The sequence below is a fragment of the Octodon degus genome, unplaced genomic scaffold (genome assembly GCF_000260255.1).
Source record: "Octodon degus isolate 3935 unplaced genomic scaffold, OctDeg1.0 scaffold00043, whole genome shotgun sequence".
NCBI lineage: Eukaryota > Metazoa > Chordata > Mammalia > Rodentia > Octodontidae > Octodon > Octodon degus.
In genome coordinates this window covers 10,831,456-10,854,544 of record NW_004524619.1, presented here as the reverse complement: position 1 = coordinate 10,854,544, position 23,089 = coordinate 10,831,456, and the positions used below count along the sequence as shown (strand labels likewise).

Sequence of the window (23,089 nt, the reverse complement as noted above, 5' to 3'; positions counted from 1 at the left end):
CACACACACACACACACACACACACACACACCCCTTTCTTTGGGAATTGAACCCTAAGGCCTCTGCACTGAGCTGCATCCCTGCCCCCTCCCTTTGAGACAAGGGTATAGCTAAATAACCAAGCGGTATTCTCACTTGTAATCCTGGGTCAGTTTCCCAAAGGGCTGGAATTACAGGCACATGACACCTGGCTTGTTTCATTACTTCAGACTTACACCTTGACCTGCTTTATTGAAGGTAGAAGTGGTCAAAGCTTTAGACATGGCAGCTGCTGTCACACCAGTTCAAAAATATGGATGGGGACTGCGGTTAGCAGCATCCTTAATTTAAGCCATGTCTTTGGCTTCAGGTTTCGGGCACAGAAGGACCTTTTGGGACCAGTAACATTCAAGAACAACTCCTCCCATTTGATCTGTCAATATTCAAGTCCCTTCATCAGGTGGAGGTGAGTCGCTGGGCTGCTGGGCATCATGTTGCTCCCAGCTCTCTGGCTGGGGAACAGTGTTAAGTCAGGTGTCCAGATTTAATCATAAGGCCCTGTTGCTTTGGGGGTGACAATATGGTACAAATTCTGTCTGGGAAAGTTAGACCCCTTTAGAATGAAGAAATCTCCTTCTGGCTTTGACAGGGCATTTCTCCATCCCTAGCAGGGGTGGCAACGGTCGTTTAGAGAGGCAAAGCATCAGTTCCTGCCTCGTGGGTCTGTCAGGGTTATGAGATGAGTATTGTTCAAGTAGAAGTCCTAAGAAGTCATCCTTAGGGTCAGACAGATCCAATTCCACGTCTGTTTCCCAAGGCAAGAAGCTTGGAGAGTTTTCTGCCCTTGGGGCACCCATACTGAGCAAGAAATGGTTTACATTAAGGAGCTCTTTGTTTCTCAGAGCTAATTTTGTCACCATTTTTAAAAGGAAAGTGAGCAGGCTGGGGAGATAACTCAGCAGCATAAGCACCTGCCTGGCGAGTGCAAGGTCTGGAGTCTGATCCCTGGTAATTGGAAAAAAAAATTGGAAAAATTAAAAAAAAAAGAAAAGTGAAATTAGTAATATAATAGTAAAAGCTTTTTTAAATTTGTTAATTGTGCACAGTGGGTTGCTGGAAATTAAATGCTGGACCTTCACATTGAGCTATATCCCCAATCCCTTCATAAAATTTTTAGGGCCCAGGGAGATGGCTCAGTAGAATAAGTGCTTGCCTGGCAAAGTGCAAGGGCCTGAGTTCAATCTCTGGCTCTGCCAAAAAAAAAAAAATTTTTTTTTTCTTAATTTTGAGATAGAGTCTCACTTACAGTATGTTACCCAGATTGAGTTTGAACTCATGATTCTTCTGCCTCAGGCTCCCACAGTGCTGGGATTATAGGCAGGCACCACTACACTGGCCAAGTAGGTATTTCCTGATCTTCAGTTTTGTCTTCAGCTCTGTGTTCTGTGTCTGGAGTGTACTCCTTGATCAAAATTTCACTCTAAAGTGGGCACTTTTATTTCTGGCTTATAATGGAAATGGAGGTTTAGGAAGAGGAGTTTGGCCAGAGTAACACAGTTAAGGAGGAAAGCTAGGTTTTTATTTGCCCAAGTTAGGCCCCAGAGCCTTTGCCGCCCGTTGACCACTTGTGACCATAGCGTCCTGGGCTTGTCTCCAGACCATGAGGGCCACTCTACTTGGCAAGGGCGGAGTGTGTGCGCCAACTGCTGAAAAGGGAGAGCAAGGCCAGCCTCCCCACGACCTGATCCGGAGAGCTCGGGGCGGCGTGCCTGGCCAGAGCGCCCACCTGCCAGGGCTGGCGAGAACAGGGCAGCAGGGTGCGGGCACATGGGCCGCCACTCTCCCTCTAGTGTCTCCTAGCTCTGGCTTCCATGGTCTACACTTTTGACAACCTGCCACACCCCAAACAGCTCTTAGGAGAAAATGGAATTTAGGCTTCGTTGTTAATCTGGAATCCAAGTGGTTTTCGTATGGGGCACTTAACAGAATGTGTAGTCAGTCCTACACAGCCTTGGGAAAAGGGAGGCTCACGGGCCACCTTCTGTTGCTGAGGTTTTAGGCTCGCCCACAGTTGGGCTGCTTCTGTGTTCATGTGATACACCTGCTCCCTGAGACTTTTCGTGGGGCTGTGGTGCCATGTCGGGGCTGGAACTAACTGTTCTGTGTTCCAGATCAGTCACTGTGATGCTAAGCACATCCGAGGACTGGTCACCTCAAAGCCCACCCTAGCTACCCTGAGCATCCGCTTCTCAGCAACCTCAATGAAGGTAAGCTTTGCTTGTTTCCTGCCTCGGGCACTTTGGGGCAGGGTCCTGACCATGCTTCCTGCTGCTGAGGACAGTTGTTAGCACTGCCATGTCTGTCAGGGGCTGGAGGCCCAGTCTTCCCTTGGGTTGCCTCACCTAGGGGACATACTCACCTAGCGGGCCACTCCCCCACTTGAGAGCCTTTGGAGCACTTGAGTCTGCAACTTCATCAAAAGCCCATGTTGTGTACATGCACACCCACATTCATAGCTCTCAGGGATTGCAGCCCGAGCCCCCAGGCAGCTGCCAAGGGTTATGGCATAGAAGTGAGACAGACAGAAATAATTATGCAGAATGGGGAACTGCAATGGCCAAAGTCCCATGAGGACAGAGACCCAGGGATTGGGGCAGTCTATATTTATTGGAATTTCAACATAAGTAATGAGCTTGCGATGGGAAAAAGGGGAACCACAAGGTTGATGTGCTGATGTAGGCAGGGCTTGTGAATTGAGGAGCAAAGCATTTTAGCGTAGTTTTTAGGACAGTAACTCAAAGTTAGTCAGTAGCCTGCTTAGCAGTTACTGAGGCCATTAATCTGTTAAGCAAGAATTGCACCATCTTCATCTGCAGCATTTATCTGAGCATGAGGGTTGCCAGTATGCCCCAGGCCATTTGCTGGCCCCCAGTCTGATGGATGGCATGTGGATGGATTTCACCTAAGGTGCCAGAGGGGCCTGTCTCCCAGCCACATAGATATGGACTTTCTTATTTTTTTTTTTTATACTGAGAATTGAATGCAGGACCTTAGGCTTACCAGGCAGGCACTTATGCCACTGAGCTGTTTACCCAGCCTAGAGCACATTTATAATAGCTAAATCTGGGAAATAGCCGATCTGCTTTCTCTATTCATCATGGGGTGTGTATATACAATGGAGTATTACTCTGCCATGAAGAAGGATAAACTTGAAGCATTTGTAGGTAAAAGGATGCACCTTGACACTGTAGTGTTAAGTAAATGAAATGCACAGCTTAAGTGTCACCTGTTTTTTCTTCTAGGAGAAACCCAAAGTGTAGTTCATGAGGAAAAGAAGAGATAGCTAATAAGAAGTAGGGAGACATTTTCAGATGGGAAGAAGACAAACAGATGGTGGGAAGGGAAAGGAAGAGTAGAGCAGTTCTAAAAAGAGATAGTTGAAGAGAAAAATGGAAATAGAGCTTTTGCGAATGAGAGGGGGACAAGGACCAGAGGAAGCAAAAGGGGCTGTCTGTGTACACCTACGAGTGCCCCACAGTAAATGTAATTGTTACGGCCTCCAAGCATGTACTAAGGGAAACATTATTTTAATATCAGTGTTGTTAGCAAGACATTTAAAGGAAGAGGGGTTTTCCCTCCAGAAAGAAAAGAAGTGGCAACTTTTTAACCAGCAAATTGTGCCGTGGCTGGGAGGAGGACCTTTAGTAGCCTCCAAGCTGTCATGTAGATCTCACCAGCCCTGCCTCGACACTTCAACACTTCGAGTAGAAGGTGAGGCTGTGGGGGCTGGCCCTCGTGTTCATATCAGAGCGGTGGGAATGTTCCCTTGAGAACGCAGGACGTTTCCTTTACTTTTCTATGTATCTTTCTGTGCGTCTTAGTAATGCTGAAATGTTTCCATCAGTGTATGGAAAGCATGTAATGGCTAACTTTATGACTTAGGGCATGTGATCAAGAATTGGGTTTAGGGGGGCTGATGAGATGGCTCAGTGGTCTAAAGCACCGACTTGGAACAAGCTTAGCATAGCACAAGGACCGTGGTTCAATCCCCCAGCACCACATGCCAGCCAGCCCTGCCCCTTGGTGGGCTGAGCTGGCCCCACACACACACACACACACACACACACACACACACACACTAAATAAATGTAAAAAAAAAAAAAAGAATTCGGTTTAGGGCTGAGGAGGTAGCTCAGTGATCTAAGTGCCTGTGTGCCTGCCTGGCAAGCGCAAGGACCCAAGTTTGATCCCTAGTATTACATGTTGTGTTGGCCCACCCCCAGGTGTGGTGGCAAATGCCTGTAACCCCAGCACTGGGAAGTCTGAGACAGGAAGATCATTATGAGCCTGAACTGCATAGTGAGACCCTACATCAATTACATAAACCAAAAAAAAAAAAAAAATTGGATTTAGGAAAGACTCGTTCTTTAGAGGCTGCTGACTGAAAAAAGAACAAGGGTATTGGGCCGCTTTGTCCCTCTCTGAGGCATGCACTCCTTGCTGCCTGACAAGGGGTCCTTGGAGTGACCCACGACAGGAGGAGAGGCCTGGGGAGTATCACAAGTCAATGAGGGAGGCCCAGCTCCTCCCCTGTGAGGTTCAGGGCTCCTTGCTGCTGTGCTTGTCCTAGCACTGATCTTACCCTTCCGAAGTGATGATTTAAAAAGCCTGCGGTCCACAGTGGGGACCACTTTGAAGGTATGGTTGCCTGGCAACACTGAATTTAGACCCTCAGCCTCTGAGAGAGCCCAGAGAAGCATCACCGAGAAGCAGAGGCCCTCAGGGGCTTGAAGGTCGTTTGCTTTTGAAGCAGGCCCAGAACATACTATAAGTGGCTATAGCGTTGCTAAGCCTTTTTGTTATTTCACAATAACCAAAGACGTCTCTAATAAGAGACGTCAAGAGCCCCATTTTAATGCAAGCTCACTTCCACATGCTAAATATGCGCGAGCCCTTCCTTAAATTTTGCAATGATAGTGTTTCACTTAGTGTTGCGTGAGGGCCCTGAGCATACTGCCTAACAGATGTTCTTAATATAGGAAGTCCTTGTTCCTGAAGCCTCAGAATTTGATGGGTGGGAGCCAGAAGGCACAGCCTTTGAAGGCCCTGTGACTGCCATCATACCAACGTGGCAAGCCTTGACCACGCTCGACTTGAGCCACAACAGCATCTCTGAGATCGACGAGTCTGTGGTATGCTCATGACAGCCAGGGTCAGCCTAAGCATTGGATATTTAATTTGATGTTTTCTGGAAGGACCACATAGAACCTGTGTCCAGTGCTCTATATGTTACCTATGATTTTTGAGCCAAATTTCAAAATGAGAATATTTTAAGATTGGAGAGGAAATGCCTAGAGCTAAATGAACTGTATTGATCGCATGTTTGTTGGATTACAGTAGGTCTTCGATGTACAGACACTCAGCTGTGTACTTCCACAGGTGTACCATGTAAGACTCACTTTGTCAGCTCACGAGCAAAGCTGACTTAGCAAGAATTCTCTTGGAATGAACGGAGCTTATTTGTAAATAGGGACTTACTAGAATCATGGTGACACAGTTACTCCCAAGGCATACAGCATAAATCTCATTTCTGAGGTCACAGATGTGACCATATAAGTGACATCCAGATGTGATTCTATCTTTGCCAGTAGGGACAGGCAGGGGTGGAGGAGGGCAAGCTCCCTTCTTGAGAGTGTTGCCATTTGTCGTTTTTATAAGCCAGGTGTTCTGTGGAAACAGTAGGTTGTACTCAGCCCTGGAGCCCCTGTGTGTTCCTTTAGGTACTCTGCCAGGTGGAAACAGGAACCACCCCTACAGTGGTCCTAGCGGGAAGGCAGTGGTGAGGCAGGTACCCAGCTGTCACATGCAGGGACAATATAGAGTGCATCCTCTGGTAACTGGATGGTTTCTTCTCTCACAAGAAACTGATCCCAAAGATTGAGTTCCTAGACCTGAGTCACAATGGAGTGCTGGTCGTGGACAACCTGCAGGTAATGTCTGGAGGGCAGCCACGGCTCTCTAAGGCCCCGTTCTCCTGGGAGGCTTACACAGAGACAGCATGGGCATCTGGGCATGCTCACAGGTTGGAAAGGGTAGAGGGGCTGCACCTTCTTGTCCAGGCTCCAGTAGTACACTTACTGTTGCTCCCCTTCTAAAGAACGATGAGAACGTACCAAGCCGTGTGTGATAGAGATGCCCAGGCTTGTTTGCATACTCACCCCTAACCTCTGCAGGGGCTGCTGCTGGGCTGTGGTGTGGCAGGGGAGGGGGCGGCTCCCGTTCCCAGCCCTGTCAGGGAGACCAGCAAGCTGCCTTGCAAGGCTGCCTTGCAAAGCCTCCGCCCCTCTCTGGAGGCCTGCCCTAAGCTGCTGCTCTGTTCTCAATGCCACTGCAGCACCTGTACAACCTCGTGCACCTCGACCTGTCCTACAATAAGCTTTCCTCCTTGGAAGGCGTGCACACTAAGCTGGGCAATATCAAGACCCTCAATGTGGCAGGCAACCTCCTGGAGAGTCTGAGTGGCTTGCACAAGCTCTACTCCTTGGTCAACCTGGACCTCAGCGACAACAGAATTGAGCAAGTAAGCCACACCTCAGAGGGCTCTCGGGGCTCTGGGGTTGCTGGGCCTGAGTTACATACTGTAAAGAAGACCGTTAAGCTTCCTTTCATTTAAAAGAGGCCATCCAGCATGTCGCCCTGTTGCTGAGATATTAAGAGAAGGGGCCAAAGGGAATGGCACTCGTGCCTTGCAGATAGAGGAGGTGCGGAGCATAGGCGGCCTGCCATGTCTGGAGCACGTGTCCCTGCTGAACAACCCACTAAGCATCATTCCTGACTACCGGACCAAGGTGCTCGCACAGTTCGGCGAGCGGGCCTCAGAGGTAGGTCCAGGTACCCCTGGGGCAGCCCAGAAGATGGGGTGTGGGGTCCTAGTCTGCCTGGACAGAAGGAGGCAAGGTCCACTGTCCTTGTCTGTTTCACAAGGGCATCTCCAGGCACTGTGGACGTAGAAAGGTTACTGCCGCCAGGAAAAGGCTCCCACCAGCTCCTGCCTTGTCCTGTACAGGGCCGTCAGTGGCATGTGTTCCCTAGCAGGCTCCATGCTGTTTCTGCCAGAGCCGCAGACCACCAGGGCACCCCAGGACACAGAGGTGCAGGCTAGATGTGGGAACTTTTTTCTACTTTTTGTTGTTGTGATTCTTTTTTTTGTTTGTTTGTTTGTTTTGTTTGTTTTGGAGGTTTTTTTTGGCGGAACCGGGGATTGAATTCAGGCCCTTGCACTTGCCAGGTAAGTGCTTATTCAACTGAACTATCTCCCCGGCCCCCTTGGGATTTGATACTAGAAATCAAACTGGGGGGGCTGGAGAGATGGCTCAGTGGTCTAAAGCACCTACTTAGAACAAGCTTGGCAAAGCACAAGGACCACGGTTCAATCCCCCAGCACCACATGCCAGCCCGCCCCGCTCCCTGGTGGGCTGAGCTGGCCACACACACACACACAATAAATAAATAAATGATAAATAAATAAATAAATAAATAAATATAAATAAAAGATGATTTAAAAAAAAAAAAGAAATCAAACTTTGGCCATCACGCTTTCCTCAATGCCTGCGGTATTGTGTCACTGAGCTGCATCCTCAGCCCTTACTGCTGTATTGAGGATTAAACCCAGGACTTCCATACTAACCTACATCCACAGCCCGTTTTATTTTTATTCTTTTTTTTTTTTTTTGGTCTTTTGTCTTTTTGAGACAGGGTCTCACTATGCAGCTTCAACTGGCCTTGAACCCACCTTATAGCCCAGGCTGGTCTTGAACTCACAATGATCTGGTGCTGGGATTACAGGAATGTACCACCATGCCCAGCTGTTTTTTATTTTGAGTCAGGGCCTTGCTAAGGTACCCAGGCTGGCTTATATTCTGAGATCTTTCTGCCTTAACCTACTACAGTGTTAAAATTATAGCAATATATAATCATACCTGGCTTATCTTTTGCTTTTAGAAAATAACATTGTTTATTGTAGCCAGGAGATGGAAATACTTAAAATAGTGGTGTTTCCCAGGTGATGTCTGGCTGTACAGCCAGATTCTAAGTGCTGAGTATTTGCCCAGCTTTGCCAGCGTACTGCAACATGGTGTCTGCTGGCTAGGCCATCTACCTGCCACCATGCTAGCCAGACAGGTCCTTCCCTCCATTCTTCCTCTCTGTCAGCCTCAAGTAGGCCCTGCTCCTTTTTTTCCTAATCCTTGGAACCTCTGTTCTAGGCAGATCCTACACCAAAAAACACCTGAGGCCATTTGTATCCTGACTCTGCCCCTTTTTTGCAGCTTTCTCTCCACAGACTTTAAGACAACCTTTGTAGGATGCCTTTCCCTGCTTCCAGGCTCCAGGTTAGGGAGACTTCTTGGGAAATGGTGCCTGTTCCTATGCAGGCCCTTGGGACTTTAATTTGACCATATTGCCCATTCCCTTGAGTGTCTCCCTACCCTGCAGCTCCCCTGCATCCCCGGACTGGGTCCCTGCTTTTTCTGCCTGCTTGACGTGTCTGTGCTCTCCTGGTTCCCCTGTCCTGAAGGCGCTCGCCTTATTCTTTGGCCGTCTGAGCTCTACTCGTATGTGGGAGCTTAGTGTAAGTTCCCCTTTTCCCCAATCCCAGCCCCCAAGAGGCTGCCGCCTCTCCTTGGAGTGAGATCCCAGAGATAGATGAGGTAGTTGGGACTCCCAGGGGTCTGGCCATGCTTCTCCTCAGCAGTTCCCATTGTCCTCCTCCTTCATGTTTGGGCCGGTGCTAAGACTCACTTTCTGGACATTTGGTAGGTCTGTCTGGATAACTCAGTGACCACAGAGAAGGAGCTGGACACTGTAGAAGTACTGAAAGCAATCCAGAAAGCCAAAGATGTCAGGTCCAAACTGAGCAACCCTGAGAAGAAGGTGGGCATTTGTGTGACAGATGGATGGGACGGTGGCCAGAGAAGGAAGGATGGCTTGTGGGGAAAATGGGCTGTGGGATTGCTTGGGGCCACTGAGCACTGGCTGTTCCTCACCCTGGCCAGGGGACCTGAGGCAGGCCAGACCTTCTAGGTGCTCACATGTAAGATGAGATAGTGATGGTGACAGTGCCTGCTACCTAGCATTTGGGACTGTCTTTGCCATTACCTGTTTCAGACAGCCATTGAGCTTTTCACCCCTCAGCCTCTGGCCTTGTCATTCTGTTGTTCTGCAGTACTCTTTTCCCTGGGCTGATGTGAGCACTCTTCCTCAGGTTGGCGAGGACTCCCGGCTCTCTGCTGCCCCCTGCCTCAGGCCCAGCAGCTCCCCTCCTGTGGCTCCCACCTCTGCCTCCCTGCCCCAGCCCATCCTTTCTAACCAAGGTAATCGCGTGTGGATCTTGCTCCTAACAGAGCTGCAAAGGCCTGCCTGGACCCTCTGGCTGGGCTGGGGTTGGGGGAGAGATGCTGGCATCTGCTTCCTACAGGGTCAGGCTCAGGAGGGTGGTGCCATCTGCAGGCTGGCTCCTCGGTGGCTCTTTGGGGGTGGGGGAGACAGAAGGGGGTGCCTGGCCTGACTTCACATCTGTTCTTTGCCTAGCGAGGACCCCCAGTGCACTGGCACCCATATCCAGTTCTGTTAAGATGCCTTGAGATGTCTTAATGGGCCCTTAGGCTGCCCTTCGAATAGGCTTGGGGCTATTGGCTTGAAAGGATCAGTCCATAGGGGCAGACTGGCTTCTCTCATGGGATACCAGGCCTGTTATCCTAGAGTCTGGAGCCCTAGTCCCTGGATGGGGAGCTTGCTTTTATCATTGTCTCATCTGTGGCTCTTGTGGTCTGGCCTAGTTCCAAAGCGCTGTATTTGTGGAACCAGGATGGGCCGTCTGTGTCCCTGTGGACCCATGAAAGACCAGTCCCTTTCACCTGCCCACTGTCTTAGAGTTTTCAAAGGGCTTTCACCTCTGAACCCAGGCATCCTCGGAGATGAGTGAGTGAAGCAGGTCTGTGAGCAAGTGCAGCAGGCCCTGACAGAAGAGGGGAAGGTGTGCCGTCCCCGAGTGGAGCTGAGGCTCCGGACACGCAGGAAAGAACACCGCCCGCCCAGGCTCCTGGAGACGCAGAACTTGGTGTGAGGTCTCGGGGAAACAGTTTGACCCTCTGTTCAAGAGCCAGAAATAAATCCCATCCTTGACCTGGTGGCCCTGCTGTGGAGAGCTTCTCCTAGAGATAGGGTAACTGGTGCAGGGAAGTGCCATCCCCTGCAGACAGCACAGGCTGCAGTATGCACACCAAGGAGGGGAAGGAGAGGCAGCGTGACCAGGACGCTTTTTGCCATCACAGCAGGGAGAGAAGACAGGGTGGCAAGAAGGGAGACACGCTCATTTATGTTAAGGGAAAAGTCCTGAAGAGAGCAGCACAGTGAGCGTGACAGTGACACGCAGAAGAGAATGCAGGACAACAGCTGTGGGGCAAGGTGCTAGAGCATTTGCCCAGTTGCATTTGTCAGAACCTTGACTTGAGAGTTTGGGGTTGTTTTTTCTTTTTCTTTTTTGTTTTCGTTTTTATTTTTTAAATGTGAAAGAAGCGGAGGGTTTGTGTCCCTGTGAGGCATCAAGTCCCAACTCCCCTTTGCACCCCACAGCCCCGGCCACACATGCACAGGGAGCTTCTGGGGGCAGCGAGGTCTGTCTGGCCCCAAGGCCAAGGACACAGCCTGTCTTGGTGAGCAGCATTTGTTGACGCAGTGAGTGAGTGCGTGCCCAGCACGCAAGGAGTGGGCAGGTGGGAAGTGAAACAGCCCTCAGGGACGTAGCTGCAGGCAGGCCTGGCCTCTGCGGATAGGCCCCGCTCATCTCCCTTTCTACCTGCTCACCTGGGGTCCTCTGGAGTGGCTCTGTAGTCTGTCCCCTCTTCCTGATCACTGGACATTGAGACACTACCCCAGATTTGCACCTTTATAAATAAAACTGCAGTGGATGTCTTTGTGTGCACATCTCTTTCCTTTGGGTAAGAAATGATGATCTTTTCTAAGGATTTTCCTGATGTCTCTGCCCCATTGGCTGAGTGGCCTTTTTTTACCATTTGTTTGTACAGGCCACGGTCCAGGAAGGAAGTGGACAGACTGTCCCTGTCCACATTTCCTCATGTGCAAACTGGGCTGGGTGGGAGGGGAGGTAGTGGCAAAAAATGTTGTTTTTCTCATGAAATGGAGGAATCCACATGTGTGGCCCCTGTGTGTCACGGGCTGTTCTGGATGAACAGGGACTCTTCTGTGTGAGAGAGCTTTGCTAAAGGCCACTTTTGCTCCAGCATGATCTCTAGAGGACAGCAAAACTCATGTACAAATCAGACCCTCAGTCTGCCTGACGAGGGTGTTTTCAGAAAGCACCAGACCTCGGGTCATCCCAGGAGCTGTTAGCCAACTGTGGCGCCCCGGAGGATCGCGGCTGCTAAATCAAGAGTGTGCAGTGCCCAGAGATTCTCCAGCCGGGTGTGGGGCTCAGAGAAGACTAGCGAGGTGGTTGAGTGCAAGCAGCTGAGCTCAGGTTCCCTCTTCTTGGCTATGATTCTTAAGCAGCTTGTAGCCTCACTGAAGCGTTTTCTCAACTATAAGACGGATGCACCTTACTTCATGGATTCTGAGATGCACACATTTCCACCTGGGACTTTTCTGAAATTGAGAAGCGTCTTTCAGTCAGTGGCGTCTGCTAGTCGCTGTCAGCCAGCTGGTGTTCATGGAGTCGTGGGGCAACCTGTGGACACCTGCTAAGATCCAGATGGCGCCACATCCACACATCTTAGATTTGATAAAATGTGGTAAATAATGAGAGGCACGCATGGGCTGGTGCTGGGAGGCGCTTAGCATTGCTCGCAGCTCAGCAGAAGTGGTCAGCAGGGCTCCCCTTTCCCATTTCTTAACGGGGGCTCAGAACATTGCTGTGAGGGAATGTGGAGGCACGTGGGGAAAGGAACTGTGTCCCTGAAAAAGGACAGGGTAAATGAATGTGAGGTGTTTGTACAAGATCTGAAACAGGTTTGAGTAGAAGCAGTGTTTGAGGTGAATCTTGAAGAATGGGTGCCACCCACAGGAGAAGATGGATTCCTGGGGGAGGCCTGAGGATGCTTCGTGCATGGCTGTGTGCTTGCTACCCTTCCTGCCTCGCAGAGCCCTGCCGCTTTGCTTTGTGAGGGTTTCTGGGCTGGGGCCGCCTGCCTGCCTTACCTGCCTCGCCTTTGGGCAGAGAACGTGAGCTGTCCTGTCCTGGGCATGGACCACACCTCATGAGGATCTCGCCCTGTGGGGACCTGAGCTTCTGAGTCATTTCACTGGGCTGTGATGACTGGTGGCAGTTGGGCTTGGCTGGCAGCCTCTGGTGCTGCTGGACCCGCTAACTACAATTAGGAACCGTGTTGAAGTCTCCTCCACCATTCTGCAAGCTCTGGAGTGAAATAATGGGTTCAGACAGGTTATAGTTGTCATACAGCCTCAATAGAGTGTATGAGTCAGTGCCACTCATAAAAGGCAGCCCTGGGGCTGTCCACAGGGTTCCTGCAGGAACGGGAGGCAGTCCAGTGAGTGCAGGCTCAAGCTGTACTCACCAGGCCTGGAGGACACTGAAGCCTGCCAAGTCTGGCTTGCAGCAAGGCGTCTCCTGCTCTCTGCATCTTTGAACCATGCAGCAGGTGTCAGATCTGTGTAGGGTCTGGTCATTTCCGGGGACAGTGCTCCAGAAGTGGACACGTGAGGCTCTTGATGGACACAGTGCCAAACTGCTCCCAATGCCTGTGTCCAGTTAAGCTCGGCTGGACTGTGTAGTCAGTTTGAACTTTGCCAAAACGAGAGACAAACGTCTCTTCTTCAGCTTGCCTTGCTTTGAATGCTAGAGAGGGTAAGCATCTTTTCTGTGTTGTATCCACTGGCCACACTTCCAGGAATGTCTCCTCAAGTATTTTGCATTCTTTCAATAGTTTCTGAGACCCCACCCTCATTTTTTTAAATCTCATAAGAGTTCTTTCAAAAGATAGACGTCTTTGTTAAATATTGCCAGCATTTTTTTTGTTTGGTTTTGCCTTAATTTTTAAAATTTATGTATACTAGTTTGATTTTTATGTGATCATAATTAGCAATTTCTTTTGTATGTGTGCTCAGAAAGCCTCTCTGCCGTGAGATTAGAGAAGCAGTCATTGGTTCATTATTGAGTTGTTGGGGATTTCAGCTTTGCCATTTTCCTCTCTAACCCATTTGATGGCTTTGGGGTCTGGCTGGCCCCCAGCCGACCCCTTGTTGAAGGGCTGCTCTCCCTGCCTGCCCGCCCGCCCACTTCATCTCTGCAGGGGTCATGTTCGTGCAGGAGGAGGCCCTGACCAGCAGCCTCTCATCTACCGACAGTATGAATCCCGAAGACCGGCCCATTGCCCAAGGCTGCTCTGATTCCCTGGAGTCCATCCCTGCTGGACAGGTAGGGCAGGGCCCTTGATCCTGTCTGAAGGGACTGCCCTGGGGAAGTCAGATCAAAGGAGAGGTCCCTCTCTCATGGCCCCTAGGGGCCACTCCGCCTTTTCCCACATGTCACCTCATGTGACCTCGAGACCTCCTCTGTGACTACTGCTCAGTCTTCTGGAGCCCATTCCTCTGTCCTGAAAAGAGAGAGGAGCAAGTGAGAGTGGCCCCTGGTGCCCTCCCTAGGCCAATGCCTGACCTGGCTGCCTGACCCTGGGCTGCCTCTGCAGTCACACAGCATAACACTCCTGGGTGCTAAGAGTGATGACAGGCCCTGGCCCTGGGGTGGAAGTGCCAAACAGCTTGGGGTGGGAATCACAGCCTTGCTGTGAATTGGCAGGAAACGGAAAGAGCATGTCTCCAGGCCCAGGGCACCCTAAGTGGATGTGGGAATAGAAGGGTTCCTTTACAGAGGGTTCAGCCAGTTCGGGCCCCACACCCAGATAGTGCACAGGAATGGCTGCGGCAGGTAGGGCTGATTGCATTTCCTTCGCTATCAGGCAGCTTCCGATGACTTAAGGGATGTACCAGGAGCCGTCGGTGGTGCAAGGTAAGGAGGAGGTCTAGTAAGCATTCTAAGTCTGGTGGCTGCCGCTTCAAGTTCTCCACTGCACGTGAGGGGTAACAAGTTGGTAAAAGTCCTACAGAACTAGTTTTCTCTTTAATGATGCAAGTGGGGGCTGGGGAGATGGCTCAGTAGAATAAGTGCTTGCCTGGCAAGAGCAGGGGCCTGAGTTCAATCCCCGGTTCTGCAAAAATGAATGAATGAATGAATGAATGAATGAATGAATGAATGAATGAATGAATGATAGATAGATAGATAGATAGATAGATGCAAATAAGATGGACTACAGTCTGTTTTCCCTAAACTTTGCCTTATTCATGTTACCTTACATGGGGGTTGGCAGGTCAAGACTGGTTTTGTCAGCAGTCTCTTTTGTAGTCTGAGCTGAGACTGATAGTTACTATCTGTTGGTTGGTTGGTTTTTTACAGTATTGGAAATTGAACCCAGAGCCTGCACACTGAGCTACATCCTCAGCCTTCTTATTTCCAGGAAGGGTTTTGGCAGAACCAGGAATTGAACTCAGGCCCTTAGGCTTGCCAGGGAAGTGCTTATTCCACTGAGCCAACTCCCCAGCCCTCAGGAAGGGTTTTGCTAGGTTACTAAATTGTCTAGGTGGGGCTTGAACTTACAGTCCTGCTTCAGCCTTAGTGGGCCTGGTGTACAGGTATATGTCACCATGCTGCACATCAGGATAATTACGTGCTGCTTTTTTTTTTTTTTTAAAGATAGTTTTACTTGGGGCCAGGGAGATAGCTCAGTGGAATAAGCACTTGCCTGGCAAGCGAAAAGACCTGAGTTAAATCCCTGGTTCCGAAAAAAAAAAAAAAAAAAAAAAAGTTTTACTGCACAGTTCAGGCTGGCCTTGAACTTATTTTGTAGCCCAGGCTAGCCTTGAACTCAATAGCAACCCTCTTGCCCCAGCCCCCCCAAGCGTTATGAGTATAGATATACACCACCATACCTAGCCTTGTTCTTAAACAAGAAGATTCTGTAGCTAAGGGAAGTCACGAAATACTAGCTGGCCTTTTATAGCAGCTTGCCATTTCTTGTTATCCATGTGAGAGCTGTAGTGGCCAGGAGGAGGTGGAGTTCAAAGATAAAGCTGCTAAGACACCACCCAGCCCTCGCCCCACCCTGGTGGCCATTGCACGCCCCTGAAGGGAGCTGTTCAATAGGTGGGTTTGTACCTCTGAGTGCTCGCTGCCTCCAGAGCGCACGGCAGCTCCCATACAGTGAGCAGTCTTTGGGGCCGCTTGAGCTACTGTGGTCCAGCAGGGCTTTGCTGACTGGCTGGTCTGTACCCCTGAAATCCTGTATACTTGATGAAGCTGGACACCCCAGCCCCTGTGAGCTGTCAGCACCATGCCCTCATTCTGAAAATGGGCTTAGCTGTGTAGGAGTCTTGGAAGAGCCAGAGGTTGGTTCCTTGGGGCCAGGCGCAGCAGGAGGCTCAGGCAGGTGGCAGAGCATCCCTGATGACGGCCTCTTCCTGCACAGTGCGGAGCCCATGGAGCCAGAGGTGCAGGTGGTGCCTGGGTCTGGCCAGATCATCTTCCTGCCCTTCACATGCATCGGCTACACAGCCACCAACCAGGACTTCATACAGCGCCTGAGCACACTGATCCGCCAGGCCATTGAGCGGCAGCTGCCTGCCTGGATTGAGGCTGCCAACCAGCGAGAGGAGGGACAGGGCGAGGACGAGGACGAGGACGAGGAGGAAGCTGCTGAGAACCGATATTTTGAAATGGGGCCCCCAGACACGGAGGAGGAGGAGGAGGAGGAGGAGGAGGGGGAGGAGGAGGAGGAAGAGGGCGAGGAGGAGGAGGGTGAGGAGGAGGAGGAGGAGGAGGAGGGGGAGGAGGAGGAGGAAGAGGGCGAGGGGGAGGGCGGCCAGGGTGAGGAGGATGAAGAGGAGACCGAGGAGGCAGAGGAGGAGCGCCTGGCTCTGGAGTGGGCCCTGGGTGCCGACGAGGACTTCCTGCTGGAGCACATCCGCATCCTCAAGGTGCTGTGGTGCTTCCTGATTCACGTGCAAGGCAGTATCCGCCAGTTCGCTGCCTGCCTGGTGCTCACAGACTTCGGCATTGCTGTCTTTGAGATCCCGCACCAGGAGTCCCGTGGCAGCAGCCAGCACATCCTCTCATCGCTGCGTTTTGTCTTCTGCTTCCCCCATGGGGACCTCACTGAGTTTGGGTTTCTCATGCCGGAGCTGTGTCTGGTGCTCAAGGTGCGGCACAGCGAGAACACCCTTTTCATAATCTCCGATGCCACCAACCTGCATGAGTTCCACGCTGACCTGCGCTCCTGCTTCGCCCCTCAGCACATGGCCATGCTGTGCAGCCCCATCCTCTACGGCAGCCACACTAGCCTGCAGGAGTTCCTGCGCCAGCTGCTCACCTTCTACAAGGTGGCTGGGGGCTGCCAGGAGCGCAGCCAGGGCTGCTTCCCAGTCTACCTGGTCTACAGTGACAAGCGAATGGTGCGGACAGCCACTGGGGACTACTCTGGCAACATCGAGTGGGCCAGCTGCACCCTCTGCTCGGCCGTGCGGCGTTCCTGCTGCGCACCCTCCGAGGCTGTCAAGTCTGCCGCCATCCCCTACTGGCTGCTGCTCACACCCCAGCACCTCAATGTCATCAAGGCTGACTTCAACCCCATGCCCAACAGAGGCACCCACAACTGCCGTAACCGCAACAGCTTCAAACTCAGCCGTGTGCCACTCTCTACCGTCCTGCTGGACCCCACACGCAGCTGCACACAGCCACGGGGTGCCTTTGCTGATGGCCACGTGCTTGAGCTGCTTGTCGGCTACCGCTTCGTCACTGCCATCTTCGTGCTTCCCCACGAGAAGTTCCACTTCCTACGCATATACAACCAGCTGCGAGCCTCACTGCAGGACTTGAAGACTGTGGTCATCGCCAAGACCCCCACACCCGGGGCCACACCGCAGAGCCGGCCAGTGGATGGCCAGCCTGCCAAAGGCAGGCCTAGGTAAGACCAAGCACAGGGCTCTACGTGTGTGTGTGTGTGTGTGTGTGTGTGTGTGTGAGCGCGCGCGTGTGTGTGTATGCGTCTGTGCCCCTGCCCTCTGCAGCTTCTCACAGCTCCTGTGTGCTCCTAGGCTCGCCCCTGTTCCTGCCTTGGTACCCAGCTGCTGCTTACCTCTCAGCACTTCAGGAGAGGCTAGGAGAGCTGTTCTTTCACAGAAAACAGGTTGTCACAGGCTCCTGCCCCCACATAGGGCAGATTGGGTGAGCTGTTTCCTACTTTGGCCACCCAGGGATAGCCATCGCTTTCACCCTGGCCCTGGGCAGTCTGCTCCCTTGAGGCCTCTAAGTGTCATCTGCTTCCCCTACCACCCGGTCTCACCTTCCATAGCTGCCCCATCCCTAAGTCCCCAGCCAAGCTTACCTTGTCAGCCACAAAACCCTTCTCAGGCAGAGCTGGGCAGCTTGTGGCTTTGGAAGTTCCTCCCTGAAGAACCTTAGGTGCTAAAAGGAGCAGGTCAGAGTGCACTGGGTGGGTTTTCTCTTCCAAGGCCCCTTCTGAGAAGAGACAGGTATGGACAGGGAAGGGGTGGGCAGCCAGGCCTCCCAGTCCCCTCACTGTCCCACCATTCTTGCTCCTGTTCCACAGAGCCTGGCTCTTCCTGGACTCCCTCCTGGGTTTCCCTCAGGGCCACCTGGGGAAAGGGGCAGAAGAGGGCCTCTTTTCAGGCCCCTACAACTTGAGCCGCCTGGGTCTTAAGGACCTTGTGCCCATGTAGGTGCCCCTGCCTCCTTTTGCTGGGTTTTCTGGGCCGTATCGACCAGAGTAGGAAACCTTCATTTGTCTGCCTTCCTGTCCTGTAAGAAACAGCCTAGCTCATGTTCTCGTGCACCCGGGTGGGCTGCAGAGACCGTCCTTACCCCTGCATCCCCTTAGCATCTCAGTGGGTTCTGCCACCCTGCTCCAAGCCAAGCCTGGTCTGATGCTCTTCAAGAGCTCTCCACCCCTTCCAGCTGAATCTGGTGCCCTTTATGCCCAGCTCAAGAAAGCAGTCCTGTAAGAAGTGACCCTCAGTGGCTGACTCATCTCCCTGCTCCTGATAAAGCGTCCGCAGTGGGCACCTTCTCTTTACTTCCCCATCACCCCCAGGTGTGGCTAGCACCTGCCTGCAGAGTGCCACATGTGGAAACCCTCTAGCAGACCCTTGGGTGTTTGGCCAAGTGGGAGATCATAGCCCCAGGGATCTCAGCAGCCAATTGAGGCTAGGTCCAGTTGAAAGGATGACATCTAAGAAACTCCCTCAACAGGGCTATGGTCACAGAAGCTGATTTCAAAGGCGATCCTCCCAATTTTTACAAGCTTTAAGACTCTGAGCATTCTTTAGTCTTGTATATGGAACAAGCAGCTCATGTGTAGTGGTGGCAGAGTGGTCTAACAGCTTGGGCCGTATGAGGACACCCCAGAGGCAAGCAGGCAGTTTTGAGGTTTGGTTATTAACTCTGCCAACACCTGCACGCACCATTCTCACCTTAGTCAGCATTCTAGGCCCTGGAGTGGCATTTCTGCCACTTTGTCAAGATGAGTTTCCAATCTGTGAGCCACAGTGTCTATTACACACTTTTGGCTGGCTCGATAGGACCCACTCTGTCCCCGTGCCCATCTACCACTCAAGAGGAAGGGCCTTTCCCTGCTCTTTGTCCTAAAGCAACTGGTGACAGACTCCAGATAATCCACGGAGTGGCGTGTGGTATTTAAGGTGATCCTCACATTCTGGGATACCTGCTGTGTGTGTGGTGGAACTTTGCAGGCCCGGTGTTAATGTGATGTTTCTTGGGGGATTGTGAGATACAGGGATGACCAGCGTCCCCAGGAAAGCCCTGCAGAAGCTCCAGCCCAAGCTCCAGCCCCAGCTCCAGGCCCAGCAAGTCCCCTGGCTCCAGATCCAGATCCAGATCCAGATCCAGCCTCTGCGGAGGCCCAAGCTCCACCTCCAGGCCCCACAGAGGCTTCAGCGCCCCCTCTGGTCCTGGAGGAGGCTCCCGTAGAGACCCCACCTCCAGCCCAAGCTGAGGCCCCTGCCCAGTACCCAAGTGAGCAGCTGATCCAGTCCACCTCAGAGGAGAACCAGCTCCCCTTGCACCTGCCTGTCTGCCCGTCACTTCAGCACATTGCCAGCCTGCAGGGCAAGGCCGTCATTGAGCTCTTCCACAGCAGCATTGCCGAGGTAGCCATGTACATGCTAGTCACACTGGGTGGCACTCAAATGGGGGGGGTGTCAGTCATGGGGGTGAGGCGGGATTTGCCTGGAGTTTCTGTGACATTTGAGGATGTGGTTGGTGGTCCTGTGCTGCCCTCTGTTACTACCTCCACCTGAGAAGAGCCCACCTGAGGCTGTGGGCCTGTGTGGGTCACCAGGGCTATGTGTGTGTTGCCTCTGTCCGGCCTGCACTCATTTAGGCCCACATCCCATCCCTCTTTGTTCAGGTTGAAAATGAGGAGCTGAGGCACCTCCTGTGGTCCTCGGTGGTGTTCTACCAGACCCCAGGGCTGGAGGTGACTGCCTGTGTGCTGCTGTCCACCAAGGCTGTGTACTTCGTGCTGCACGATGGCCTCCGCCGCTACTTCTCAGAGCCACTGCAGGGTAGGCAACAGGCTTGCTGTCACGCAGGGGCTTGTGGCACGCATGCGAATCCGCTGCTTTGGCCTGAGTAGCATCTGAGAAAGAGGGTGACAGCACTTCCTTCCTGGAGCTGTCATGAGGACTGAGGCCAAATGTGTATGCACTGCCAGGCCCAGTGAGTGCTTGGGAACTGGGCAGTGCCTGCCCCTTGGGCCCTCTGTGGGAGTGTGAGCCGATGGCGTGGTGACTGCTGAGCCAAGCAAGGCTCAGACCTCAGACCAAGTCACATATGAAGCTTTGCATCTGTACAAGTGATGGCAGTAGGCAACCTATTCCTGCTAGACACATACATAACTGGGATCCTTGTTCTCACCTGCCATAGCCACTATCCCCCCTCAGTCCCTTTCTCTCCATTACAGATTTCTGGCATCAGAAAAACACTGACTACAACAATAGCCCCTTCCATATCTCTCAGTGCTTTGTGCTCAAACTCAGTGACCTGCAGTCAGTCAATGTTGGCCTTTTTGACCAGCATTTCCGGCTGACGGGTGAGTGACCCTCTGTGCTTTGTGTGATTCTGGGTGAAGGCCAGTGGGTTTCCACCTTCCATGTGTGGGTACCTTTATCGTGGACAGAGTTATCTCGCTGCTTACAGGCCAGTCAGCTGAGTGGGAGGAAGCAGCTTCAGGAACTGCTGAGATTGCAGGACTCACACCCTGGGGCTCTAGGCAGGGTGGGGCATGCAGCTAGCCCCAAACCAGAGGCAAAGTGGGCCCTGGGCTCAGGCAGGATGTCTCTGACTCACGCTTCCTGAAAAGAGAAAACTGAGCTCTTTCCCTAATGCCTGTGGATCCCCTTCCAGAAAAATGTCTCAGCCTTTCCTGTTTGAAAAACGGTGGCCTCTCTAGAACCCATGATGCTGTCCCATATGGGTCCTCCTGCCTCTGGGCTTCTGGGGCAGAGACCTGGACAGAAATGGTGGTCTGTGACAGTGACCGCCCCTTTTCTCACAGGCTCCTCCCCAGCGCAGGTGGTCACATGCCTGACTCGGGACAGCTACCTGACGCATTGCTTCCTTCAGCACCTCATGCTTGTGCTTTCCTCCCTGGAGCGCACCCCCTCACCGGAGCCTGTTGACAGGGACTTCTACTCGGAGTTTGGGAACAAGACCACAGGTACACTGTCCCATGCCTTTTTCTCTTGCCACACTGAGCTGTCCGAGACATGATATGGGGCCTTTCCATGGCAATTTCCAGCCTACCCCCCCTCCAGCCATGCCGGCATCTCAAGTGTCAGCCCTAGGCTGCTGGCCTGGGCCCTCATTTGATTGGCAGCATTGGTGCCCCCAGGCCCACCACAGGCCAGGCCTGGCTATAGCCCTGGTGGTGTCTTTCTCTGCAGGGAAGATGGAGAACTATGAGCTGATCCATTCAAGTCGTGTCAAGTTCACCTACCCCAGCGAGGAGGAGGTTGGGGACCTAACCTACATTGTGTCCCAGAAGACAGCTGGTTCAGAGAAGGCCCCAGCTCCCAGCATCCTGCTGTATGTGCAGGCCTTCCAGGTGGGCCCACCGCCTCCTGGGCGCTGCCGGAGCCCCCTGCGCCCCAAGACACTGCTGCTCACTAGTTCAGAGATCTTTCTCTTGGATGAGGACTATATTCACTACCCACTGCCTGAGTTTGCCAAAGAGCCACCACAGAGGGACAGGTACCGGCTTGATGATGGCCGCCGTGTCCGAGACTTGGACCGCATTCTCATGGGCTACCAGCCCTACCCACAGGCCCTCACTCTTGTCTTTGATGACATGCAGGGCCATGATCTCATGGGCTGCGTCACCCTGGATCATTTTGGAGAGGTACCTAATGGTTCTGCCAGGGCTGGCCAGGGTCATGAGATCCAGTGGCAGGTGTTTGTCCCCAGCGCTGAGAGCCGAGAGAAGCTCATTTCACTGTTGGCCCGCCAGTGGGAGGCTCTGTGTGGCCGTGAGCTGCCCGTGGAGCTTACCGGCTAGCTGAGCTGCCATAGCTCCCCCAGAGCCTGCTCAGAGCAGGGAAGCAGGCTTTCTTTGTTCTCTCCCAAGTGTTTTGTCCCCTCCTTCTGGTACCTTCACTTGACAGTCCCTGCTAAGAATGTGAACGTGTATTCTTTCCACTGCTGGAAGTGAGCATGCCAGGCGCCCTCCAGGGTCTGTGGACTGTCAGCCTCCTGTGTGCTGCCCGCCCTGGAGTGACATGGCCCCTGCACCAGCATCATGTCTGTTACATGTGCTGTTAACCCTTGTGGCTGTGGATCTGACTAACTCCCCTGTCTTCTTGTTGCTGTCCTCGTGGGCATTTTGCTGCTAATCACAAAGCTGGTAGCAGAGTACATGTTTGGAGAGCCTGTCCCATGCTGCCTTTCAAAGTGGAGGTCTTGAGCCAGGTGTAGTGGTGCACGCCTGTAATCCTAGCACTTGGGAGGCTGAGGCAGGAGGATCACCCAGAGTTTGAGGCCAGCCTAAGGAACATAGTGAGTTCAAGACTGGCTTAGACTATATAGTGAGACCTTGTCTCAAAAACAGAAAGTGAAGACCTCCTGTGGTCCAAACGAGAGGGCTCTTGATGGGCCAGAGTGCCCTGGCCTTGGGCTTGTGGTGGGGTACCGTGGAGGGACCTAGAGCTACTGGCACCAAGAGTGATTCCTGTTGCCTATTTTCTCTATTCCAATAAAGTAGTTTGACGCGGTCTGGGTCATCTAAGTCAAGGGTCACCTGGGTCCCAGCAGGGCCTCAGGCAGGGCAGGACATGGTCCGCGTCAGGCAGGGCAGGGTGCACTGTGGACTCTGGAGGGCGAAGAGTTGGGGCAGGAGGGAAAGAGCCAGAAGCTTGTTGGGCCCAGGGGTGCAGTGGGCCATGCTGAGCTGTGGCTAAACCAGGAGTGTCCACAGGACCCCTCAAGGGCCCCGACACCAGCTCCTTCGCTTGTCCTGCGCCTGGCCCAAACCTCAGCAGCCAAAGCCCGTTGTGAAGGTGAGCAGTGAGCGCTGTCCTCTCTCCACGTATTCTGGGGCAGGGCAGGGCAGGGCAGGGCAGCGCAGCGCAGGGTTGAGTCCCGCTCACACCTCAGCTGGCCTGCTCTGGAACCTCTGCTCTTGGCTGAGCTACATTGGACAAGCCACCTAGACCCTCTGAGTTTTGGCTTCCCTACCAGAAAAATGGATAATGAAGTAATTACATCGTCTGCGTAGTCATTCCACACATCCGTGCTGCGCATTTTATCACCCAGAAGCCATCCTGAGCTCACCCCACAGCAGACATTCCAGGGTGAAGGAGACGAACAGCACAGGCTGGGGAACTAGCTTGGCGGTCTAAGCATCTGCCTGGCAAGCACAAGGACCAGGTTCAGTCCCTAGCACCACATGCTGTGTACCAAATAAAGATTTTTTTTTATTTTTTATTTTTATTT

General features: G+C 52.5%; 1 protein-coding gene across 3 annotated transcripts in view; it reads left to right on the top strand.

The window, feature by feature from the left end:
* Nisch (nischarin) overlaps window positions 1-22,135 on the top strand; it is a 55,424-nt gene extending 33,289 nt beyond the window's left edge. Inside the window, exons 6-22 of one of the 3 annotated variants that reach the window (XM_023715703.1) lie at window positions 350-445; window positions 2,151-2,246; window positions 5,019-5,171; window positions 5,901-5,969; window positions 6,374-6,559; window positions 6,732-6,860; window positions 8,797-8,910; window positions 9,242-9,350; window positions 13,305-13,429; window positions 13,971-14,020; window positions 15,534-15,809; window positions 15,918-17,027; window positions 18,870-19,248; window positions 19,509-19,665; window positions 20,064-20,192; window positions 20,658-20,819; window positions 21,046-22,135. In XM_023715703.1, coding sequence (XP_023571471.1) covers window positions 350-445; window positions 2,151-2,246; window positions 5,019-5,171; window positions 5,901-5,969; window positions 6,374-6,559; window positions 6,732-6,860; window positions 8,797-8,910; window positions 9,242-9,350; window positions 13,305-13,429; window positions 13,971-14,020; window positions 15,534-15,809; window positions 15,918-17,027; window positions 18,870-19,248; window positions 19,509-19,665; window positions 20,064-20,192; window positions 20,658-20,819; window positions 21,046-21,656 — 3,951 coding nt within the window. In that variant the 3' untranslated portion in view covers window positions 21,657-22,135. Of the gene's footprint in view, window positions 1-349; window positions 446-2,150; window positions 2,247-5,018; window positions 5,172-5,900; window positions 5,970-6,373; window positions 6,560-6,731; window positions 6,861-8,796; window positions 8,911-9,241; window positions 9,351-9,941; window positions 11,695-13,304; window positions 13,430-13,970; window positions 14,021-15,533; window positions 15,848-15,917; window positions 17,028-18,869; window positions 19,249-19,508; window positions 19,666-20,063; window positions 20,193-20,657; window positions 20,820-21,045 lie in introns of those variants that run through there. The other 2 variants (XM_004631658.2, XM_004631659.2) reach the window with 2 other exon arrangements.
* The last annotated feature ends 954 nt before the right edge of the window (window positions 22,136-23,089 follow it).